We start from the raw sequence: 10,313 nt of genomic DNA, 5'->3' as shown, positions 1-10,313 counted from the left end.
GTCACGTACTGGCGACGTGTTAAAGTGAAGCGGTGTCATCATCGGTGGCTTGTAGGAGGCGATGCCAGGCTCCCGCGGTCGCTGCACAGGCCGCGTTGTGCTGAGGTGCGAGGGCCTTCAAGGCTGCTTGCAGATTTAATTTCTTATTTTATTTGGAGGAAACACTGATATTGCAGTCGTTCAACCTGGACTCGTTTAGTCTTCATCTACAGAGGACCAACTGGTGGGCAGCCCAGATGGGTCCGTTCTGCTCGTTGCTGGTCCGCTGGCGTATCACATGACTGTAAGGGGCGATGAGCAAAATTAATCTACTAGTTAGAGGAAACAAAATGTAGATGGAATTCAGGTGTAAATCAGGCAGGACCCGTCTGGAGGCGTTGATGGCCAAAGTAGGTCTGAATGGTTATGTTTGCTGATGATGTCAGCGCCTCGCTAACGAAGGAGAGACCGGCGTTACACCTCGGTCTGCCGCAACCTCTTGTGGGAACGTTTGGGTCATTCTATAGATTCACAGAAACCTGCTGAAATGTATTTCCTGATCATAAACAATAATAACATGTAGCGGGTTTTTTATATTAGTGTATTTCAATTGCTACAACTATTTTAATATTTAACTAATCTCTGGATTATATTTTATAATCATCTCTTTATTTGGTAGAAACTGAACCTTCAGTCACCTGTAAAAATGTTGTAGCTCACCTGTTCTAGTCTAAACACCTGTGAACGTCCCTCTGTTGCCATTCTCCTTTATTTAACACTTTTACAATTAAAAACCCAAATAATATAAATAGTGAATTTGTTTTTTAACAAAATATTTATTTTCAACTGGTAAAAAGTAGAAGAACTTTAAATTGGTGTAGAAAGGTGAGAACATCGACACGTTCTGCAGTCAGGCTTGTTGTCTTTGTTGAGGCAAAGTTCGCAGCATCAACATCCAGGAAGAAAGATGAACGAATCATTCATTTCCAGCTCTGCAGTTAGACATTAAAGTTAAATAAAAGTATCCTGTTATGCAGCTGTACATTAATCCATCCATGTTTTCTCCGCAGGATGTTTAAAGTGTGTTTAAAGTTCCTGAAGCCTTTCTTCTAAACTTGGCTAAGATTCAGACAATCAGTAGAGTTCTGGTATTTAGGTAATAAAACCATTTAAGAGCTTTTTAGTAATGTGTGCCATTTTCCTGCATTAGGATGATTCGAATACAGTTAAACCCAAAACTATTCATACCCCCGGCAGATTCATCATTTTCTTTCAACCAAGAAGTTAGTTTCTGTTGGTAAATGAGACGGACATCTCTCAAAAGATAAGAGGTTTTTATGGACATTTAATAAAAAATGCCATGATGAAAATTATTTATACCGCTCTCCACAATCAGTGGAAAAACCTATTGACAATTAAACCCTCAGTCGCTTTTTGCATGTCTTCACTAAGATTTCACTGTTTTAAATTTGATGATGAGCTCCATGTCTTGAAGGTTGGAAGGCCTCCTCGCCATCACCCTAATCTTCAGCTCCCTCCACAGACTCTCACGTCTGACTGGGTTGCACAGATGTTGATACTTCCAGTCGGAGGAAACATGTTTACTTCACACCTCCAGGGGTATGAATATTTTTGGGCTCAGGTGTAAATCTGATATGTTACATATTAATTTCCTGAATGTAAAGCCAAACCCTTCTCTGTTCCTTTCCTTTAACATTTTTCTCTTCTCTCAGTCTTTTCATGCTTGTTGCTAAATGTTGCTTTTGTTAATGAAGAGGAGAGAGCAGGAAAATTTCTGTGTCCAATTATTTCTCAGTGATTTGCATTTAAACAGGATGAGAACAGTCAGGGGACCCATTTCTCCAAAACAATGTCATTTCTATTAAAAGTTTCTTACTGGACCAATTACACACATGGAAGATTCTGTTGGATATCCCCTGACGTTTCAGCCTGCGGAGGTAGGAATATAAATAATTTCACAAGGTCCGCGTAATCCAGAAAATAAAATGAACTCGGCGCTTCCTGAGGATAACTCGCAGCAGACAAAGTCATTAGAAAAGGGCAAATTTATTTAAAGCACTTACATAGAAAAATATGATTGATTTGAGTCAACAATAATAAATAGAGCGCCTGAATGTCCCCAGGCCACGTCGTCCGTACAACTGTACAATCAATAACCAGTTTCACAATACAGCAAAAGGCACTAGCATTTACCACAATCAACAACACAAGGATGGAGGCGGCGTGGACGGAGCAGGGCTATTCATGGTGACGGTCCGGTCCATCCTCAGACATGATCCAGTGTTTGGTACTGGGACGCTTTCTCTAGCAGGGGAATCACGTCTTGTATGCATGTCTTTAACTCACATGTAGGTGAACAGTAAAGTAAAACCAGGATAGCAGATCAAGATGAAGCTCGCATAAAACATCTGGGCTTCAAAACACCAAAATATGTCTGAATTTAAACAGATTAGTTCATCAGGAGGCCAAATGATTAGATTAGATCTATGTCAGAGTGACATAATCATTTGATGGATTTAATGCAACCTTTTCTACATCTAATAAAACTAAAACATGAAGTCCATCTGAAATTAAGATGTTTTCCTGATCTGCATTAAAACCTGTTTATAAATCAGGACAAATTATCTTTCTCTTCTTGATCTCAGGCTCTGAGGGCGAAGTAGGGTCAATGTTTCCAGGGTATCTTCAGGAGATCAGCTAAAGGAACCGTTAGAAACAAGACTGGGCCAAGTGGTACCAGAAGGCGGATCATCGGGTCAGTAACTCCGGACTGTGTGTGCGTATCTGGAATTACGTTGATTCCTTACAGATTTCTTCTTTTCCATGATTAAAAGTGTCAAACATAACCTAGATAGTATCAATTAGCTGGAAACATATCCAACCCAATGTGGCCCCGTGGCCCTAAAAACTGGTTGTTCCACCAGCAGCAGCCATCAGGTGTTTGAGGTAACCGCTAACAAGTCTTTAACATCACTGTGGAGGAGTTCTGACCCACATTGTTTTAAGTCAGCCACACTGGAGCGTATTTAAACATGAAGTGTCATGGTACAGCATATCAGTTAGATCTAGGTACAGACTTTGACTAGGCCACTCCAATTAGAGGTGGAGTTGCTGGTGTGTTTTGGATAATTTTTCTGTGATGAAGTAATTGGTCTGATATTCAGGTGTTCTGCAGAATTCATGGTTCTGTTCATGGTTCTATTAATATCACAGATGGTGCTGGAGTAGTAAACCGTCCCCAGAGCATCACACTGCCACCACCAGGTTTGACTGTAGCTATAATGTTAAGTTTTACAGCTGATGTAGCAAGACCCACATCTTCCAAAAAGGTCTTGCAGATCATCAAGATTATTTTTGAAACAGCCCTTTGTGTTGTTTTGGGTCAGCAGTGGTTCTGGACTTGGAACTCCGCCATGGAGGGCATTTTTGCCCAGTCTGTTTTTTATTGTTGAATCATGACCTCTGACCTTAGCTGAGACAGTGAGACCTGCAGAGCTTTAGATGTTCAGGGCTCTACCGGGTCCTCCTGAATAGATGTGCTGTTGAGAAGGTTCTTAATGGTTCTAACCCTTTCCTGGTTGATGAAGGTCAGAAACTTTAATTTTCCTCTGTTCCTGCATTTCTTTAGATCAGGGCATGATGTGCTACTTCCTGAGGTCTGTTAGCCTACTTCATGTTGTCAGACAGGTTCCATTTAGATGAATTATTGATACTGTGGGTCATACGGTAATCAGAACTGTGATCCCATGATTCATCGCAGATAATGATTTAAAGGACCAGGTTGTAACTGAATCATTTGGGCTAAAAACACTGAATTCCCTTTAATGTGAAGAAATTTGACATGGCAGCAGGACATCAGTTAATTTCAGCTGGACTTGTAAAAATCAGCAGGATGATGGGTAGAAACGGATCAGTAGATGGCACAAATGTCCAGTGACTCAGACAGAACAGCATCAAAACAAATAAATACATTTTCCACTCCCTCTGACGTCATTCATCAGCATTGGTCCCAGTCGGTTCAGTTAAAACATCTTTTTGCTGCGGTGAAACCTGAATAATGAGATGAAAACGGGGTTTTCTGCCTTAAAAAGAACCTGTAGTGCAACTGTTAACATGCAAGACGAAGCAGGCATGACGAGCAGCACGCGTGTCGATGGAGCAGCTGGACCTCACACACACTTAAAAGCACGTCCCTGATGCGCACAGAACATATAACTAAAACTACGGATTTTCTTTTCCTTAAAGAGGTCCAAAAATATAAAAGAAAAATGTATCGTGTAAAGCCATAATCAAAACCTTTTAAATGCAAATGTTTCACTATCATTGGTTCAGATTTATGCAAAACAAATCAAAGTATTAAATATCTTTGTAAATGTCATGAAATCGATAAGGCTTAAATCATTCTCCAGTTTGACTGGCCTCACAGATGTAGTTCTCCCCGCAGTGCCGGGTCCCATTGGGTCCATGCAGACAGACAGACTGGTTCCCAGTATGTCCTCTGAAAAAAGCCCTGATTGTCAGATCAAATTAAAACCATGTTTTTATTTTTATTTTCCTGCCCTAAAGCAACGCCTGTCTGTATCCTTGTCCTTCATCCCTCCCATCACCACCTTCTTGGTGGATTCGACTGGAGAATTAATGCTCAGGGGCCCCATAAAGCTTTACTGTGTCACCAGATCCGCTCTCTGCTGCGAGGTGATTCCCAGCGTCAGTACGTGTCCGAGCCCTGAGGGTTCTGATCCCCGCTCTCTGGAGTTTAGATGTTCCTCTGGGCAGTGAGATACTTGAGAGCGGCGGCGCCGTACTTCCTGGACAGGTCCTGGTGGAACTCGTCCTTCAGGGTGTTCAGGCAGTTGCGGTAGCTGGAGCTGGAGCGGAACTTGGAGATGTCGAAGCTGGGCGCGTGGGGCATGTGGATCATGAAGGCGTTGGGGAGGACCATCAGGTCGTACTCCTGAAACAAGACAAAATGAAACAGGTTGAGGAACAAGAGGTGGTGTTTTGTAGTGCATCACAGGATGAAGAAGCCTGCAGCTGTAACAGTCCAACTCCAGAAAACACGTCTGTATATTCAGCAAAAAAAGGAAAAAGAGCAAACTAAACTGGACAACAAGAAAGAAATGAGTGGAGTCTGAAATGTTCTCTCCAGCTTTGGACCCACAGTCCAAAAACATGACTGTTAGTTTATGTTGTTGCTCTAAATTGTTCTTGTTGGCCTACACCTATGAGTGTGTTTGTCCTGGCGACCCGTCCAGGTTCAGCGAAGCCCGCTGGAGATGGGCACCAGTATGCACATCGAAGACTCAGAAACTTTGAGTAAAAACATTTTTTTTTAAATGTCTCTTTGGACGGTGAAGGAGTGACTCTTATGACTGTCTTTAAACCAGTAGCTGAAGTTGGGCAGAACTTGATGGATGTGCCTACACAGCGTTAGAGGAGAAATATAGATTAAGTCCTAAAACATGGTGATCTGTAGATAAACCATCTCTCTGCTCTGCAATCCTGGAAGGAATGTTGAAGCTAGTTTTCTGGAGGATCTGCACCAGCCTTGGTGTGGCACTGGTGCTTTAACCTTCTCCCTGCAGACGTACCTGAGCGTCCAGCTCCATGATGTGGGACACCTTGTTCCAGCCGAAGCCCACGAAGCGCTGGTCGTACTCGGGACAATCCTGTCTCACTACGACGTACGGCTCAAAATCCGACTCCCACTCCACCTTATAGGGCGTGGTTGCTGTTCGCCATTTAGCATAGTTGGTTGGAGCGTGACCCTTCGGCCACACGTGGTACCTGCAGCAGCAGCAGAAAGGAGAGGATGTTGGTTTATGAGTTCTGTTTGACTGGAATGGGTTCTGGTTCTGTGTCCTGGTACCTGAAGGTGTAGAGCGTCCCCATGTCCAGCATGGAGAGCAGCTCGGCTTTGGATTTGGGGAAGGACAAGCGGTACCGCAAAGTCTCGAAGGCTGGAACCACCAGAGCCTTCTTGGTGTGGGCCATGTCCAACTGGACTATAGACTTTCTGCAGGCAGGAGTGAAAAGATTAGGGATCTTCTACGAGGCGGGTCTTTGTTGGGATCATTTATTTTAGTGATGATGAGACAGAAATGTTTATCAGAATGACCACAGTAGAGAGCAGGAAACACAGGCGGCCATGTTTCAACTGAAGCAGTTATAGAGTCATAAAATGAGTGATTTTATCAGGAGAAATGTTTGGACTGCAAACCACAGCCTGCTGTGAGCCAGAAGGCTGCGTGCTCCAACACCAGGATGTTGATGTGAATATTTCATTCAGTCGATAGTCAGACTGCACAGGGCAGCGCCATCAGGAGGCAGGGTTGTTCAGACTAGGTGAAGTCCATCAGAACTCCCTCCTGCCCCTTTTTGCATTGACCACACCAACCATGAAGAGTTTCAGGTGCTATTCCCTCAACATGTTCTAGTACACGGAGAACCTCTGGAAAACATGATAATGTTTCTAACAACAGGCTTTATGATGCTTACTTTCTTCCAACAAACATCAGGAACACCTGACCAGTCTCCATGTTCCCACTGTGTGATGTCCGCCCCAGATGCCTCAGAGCCCAGAGAAGTGGACAGCAACATGTGGTTGACTGTAGCTGTCCAGCTTAGGCTCCACCCCTGGTCCCCGTACAGTAAACCGCCATTTTCTCACAGCTTTGCTGACAATTTTAAACATACCTCCATCCATCTTTGCTCCTCAGATGATTGACACGTAAACAAAGGCAGAGACATTCTGAACTGGTCTCACCTGAGGTAATCATAGAGACCGTACATCGGCAGGAAGTCCACATCTGTCAGGAACACGTAGGGTGTGTTGGCGTTCCTCAGGGCCACGTTCCTAACCAGGTTGACCGGGTAGAACTGACCTTCCTTGTAGACGATGTGGTAGCCGACGTTCTTGCGGTTCTTGAGGACCTCGGAGGCCTGGGCGTAGCGCAGGAACTGCTGCGCCTCGGCGTCGGACATGTAGAGCGCCAGGCTGATGGGGCCCTCCCAGTGCTTACAGATGGCCTCCAGCATCTGCAGCCTGAGGGGCGACAGGGAGGAGACCATGATGTGTTTAAACCAGTGACTGAAACAGAAAATACCACTTGGTAGACTGGTCTCCAGGGACTGATGCATCTATGCCACCTGAAGCCTTGCACCAGGAATTATCTGCAGATAACAGACTTTATTCATTCATAGTGCTTGTTAAATATAACGTTGACTGAGCCCACATAGCCTGAATTATTAAACCCAATTAACCTGAACCTGCTCATTTTTATGCCTGGCTAAAGACAACAGATGAAGACTTCAGAAACAGTCGATTTTTCTTTAAACTAGAGATGCATGAATGAGTCCCTCAGAGATCAGAATCAGACTATTTTCCCCTATTCATTAAAACTCCTTTCAGTGTTTAATCAGGTCAACAAGTTGAGGACATTTGGTTTGATGGTTCAATCTTCCCGGTTTGGGCCTGATAAGTGGATCTGTGGTTACATGTGCTGCTGTAATATGAGGAAATACCCCTCTGTATTGATCCTTTTCCACTGGCTCGTTTTAGGCGGCTCTGCTCCACTCGGGTCGGTACCTGTTGTGTTTCCACTGACGGCTGGAGTTCTGGCTTGAAGCCGATGCAGGCAGTCTGATTACGGGCAGCTGCTCTCTGCCTGCTCCCTCCTCCTGCAGACGCTGGTTCTATGAAGGAGCTTCAATAAATATCAGAACCAAACCCGCGGTTTCATGGTGATTTGTTTTGTGTGTTTTGGGGGAAATGTTTGTGCGTCTGAACAACTGATTTAAAGTGTGATCAGCTGGTTTAGGCTGTTTAGTAAATAGTTAAATTATATTTGGGTTTGACTCACTCTGGCCATTGTGGTCCTTAATATTATTGTAGTCTCCTCCCCGCGCTACTCCTTTCTCCTCCTCCCACGCTCAACCAGTGAACAGCAGTCTGTTCACGTCACATGTAGACCCGACTCAACCCCAGTTGGACCACTCAGGAGCAGGGACCAAAAAACTAGGTACTGGTATGGAAAAAACCAGTAATGGAAACGCTCGCAAAGCGAGCCGCGTGGAGCGGAGCTGGGCTGAATCGAGCCAGTGGAAAAAGGGAAAATACTGAAATGACATGAAGGCTCTGTCCCACAATACACCCTACGCCCCTCTATGAAGTGTTTACTTTGTATAAGTGCATGTAAGGGTTGAAGTGCGCAGGTTACAAGCTGCAAAATTGGAGAATTGGGACAGTAGAGGTCATCGACTTGCACCTCTGCGACATCAAAAAGGGTGGGAACCAGCGCTGTTTTCAGTCTTGTTGCTAAAAAAACTATTTTAAAACTGCAACAAGTAATTGTTTTGAGGAGAAGAAAGTGCAGGAAGCGAAGGAGGTTTATACACCAGACTCTCACCGCGTCAGGGTTTGTTTGAAAGGTAACTTCAGTGTTATGATCTACTGACTGCCCAGACTCACTCTGAACCCACTGGTTTCTTACAATGTTGAGTCTGGAAAACCAGTAGAAAAAATATATTTGTCGGCTTGCTGTCTAAAGTTAACGCAGTTCTTATTATTCTGATTTGATGGTTGATTACGTTGACGGTTGTGATTGGTTTTTGCTCAGAACGTCGAAATGAAGGCGCAGGATTCACTCTGACAACCTAATGACTCAAATCTCAGTTTCCAGCTGATTATGTCCACATTTAATCATTTCACTGCAGTACCGGTCCATGGAGAGCTGAGCCACCAGTGTGACGTCTGTGTCGTCCTCAGTGGGCGTATACTCGTACTGCAGGAAGTACAGGTGCACGCGGTGCACCGTCAGCCGCTCCCGCCGGAAGTCATAGCACTGATCGTCTTCGTCCAGCTCCTCCAGTGCCGCCTGCAGCTGAGGAGAGGAACCACATGTTCAAATTCCCTTTTTTATGTGAAACAAACAAGCTGATATGTGCTTTATTTCTCTGTGTGTGTGTGTGTGTGTGTGTTACCCGGACGCTCTCCGGACTGGCCTGGCTCGGGCAGCCAAACAGCTCCCTTCGCAGCAGGTTCCCGTCGTACTCCAGGAAGGTCAGGTAGAGGTTCCTGAAGAACTCCACATGTTTGTTCTTCACTCTGAGCTTCTTTGGAGAGTTCCAGTGGATCACCTGGAGGCACAACAAGCAAGCTGGGTTAAACTCAGCATAGAACAAAAATGTTGCACATATTCACCTTAAGTAAGTAACAAGGAGCATCCAAGAATTTCCAACCATAGTTTCTTTTGCAAAATTAAGGTTTATCTGCAGAATACCTCCTCATATCTACTATTGTCATCTGGTCTAATATTGGACTGAATTTAGTCGAAAAGTGAAAGTAATCACACAGATTTAAACATCAACATGTGGCTGTTTACAGTCTAGCTGTGGTCTAGTTCAAGTCTGGCATGAAAAATAAAATATGTAAAGTTTTAATGTCCTATCGGTCTCAGATTTACATCCATCCATTCCTCCATCTGGTTTTTCCAGCTTCAAGTCTGTCCTCCTGAGAAATATATAACTTCTGATGTTTACACTGCAAAAATGGGCCAAATATATGTATTATTTTTTTTATGTGTATCGCATTAATCCCCACATTAAAAGCAAATGGAAAACTGTCTTGATCAGCGACATCATTACATGATTTAGTTTGTTGTTAATCTTATTGATCTGACCTGCTAGTAGTCAGAGCTAAATTAGGGCAACATTTAAACTGTTGGGTCGGAGCAGCAGAGCTGGACCATCTGCCTCAGGACGCTAAAAACAGGATTTCTGACGCTCTCAAACTTAACCAGATGTTTCTACATCAGTCAGGCTTTAAAGATGGAACCTGGGATCAACCCTAACCGGAGGAGGGACGGAAGGAGCGTCTGGCGATCAGCTGCCGTACCTTGAGGTCAGACACCTCGGTGTAGCACTGCTCTGAGCGAGTGTGATCCGACAGCTGGACATTCCAGAAGCAGGGCAGCTGGTGGACCAGGACCGGGTTCTGCTTTATGAAGGCGTTGAAGATGTCCTGCACACAGAAGAGACGCAGAGCTTCAGCCACATGTTCCTGCTGTCAGAGCAGCTGTCTGGCTCAGTGCCATCGTAGCATTAAGGTCTTTAGAGATGAATCACAGGAGCTTGTGGTGTCCTGTCAATCAAATATGCTGGAAGCATCTCAGTTTAGAGACAGTGACAGTCTAATAAAAACATTTCAGAGGAACCGGTCCATCAGATCTTTATAAGATGTGCCAGGAAAGGCAGGTCGTAGCTACCAGTTAGAAGATCAGGTGTGACCAGTAAGATTCTGACAGAGGTGCCTA

At 44.4% G+C, this 10,313-nt stretch overlaps 1 protein-coding gene across 4 annotated transcripts in view; it reads right to left on the bottom strand.

The window, feature by feature from the left end:
- Positions 1-2,027: 2,027 nt before the first annotated feature.
- Positions 2,028-10,313, bottom strand: part of large2 (LARGE xylosyl- and glucuronyltransferase 2) — a 93,824-nt gene continuing 85,538 nt past the window's right edge. For 3 of the 4 annotated variants that reach the window (XM_047362998.1, XM_047362999.1, XM_047363000.1), the window contains 6 exons: positions 9,896-10,021; positions 8,983-9,138; positions 8,719-8,882; positions 6,767-7,045; positions 5,870-6,016; positions 4,994-5,787 (listed from right to left, as the gene is read on the bottom strand). In XM_047362998.1, the coding sequence (XP_047218954.1) occupies positions 5,568-5,787; positions 5,870-6,016; positions 6,767-7,045; positions 8,719-8,882; positions 8,983-9,138; positions 9,896-10,021 (1,092 nt within the window). In that variant the 3' untranslated portion in view covers positions 4,994-5,567. Of the gene's footprint in view, positions 4,955-4,993; positions 5,788-5,869; positions 6,017-6,766; positions 7,046-8,718; positions 8,883-8,982; positions 9,139-9,895; positions 10,022-10,313 lie in introns of those variants that run through there. The other variant, XM_047363001.1, reaches the window with a different exon arrangement.

Source organism: Girardinichthys multiradiatus, chromosome 4 (genome assembly GCF_021462225.1).
Source record: "Girardinichthys multiradiatus isolate DD_20200921_A chromosome 4, DD_fGirMul_XY1, whole genome shotgun sequence".
Classification (NCBI taxonomy): Eukaryota; Metazoa; Chordata; class Actinopteri; order Cyprinodontiformes; family Goodeidae; genus Girardinichthys; species Girardinichthys multiradiatus.
The sequence above is the reverse complement of the archived record's forward strand: the minus strand, read 5'-3'. Positions and strand labels throughout refer to the sequence as shown.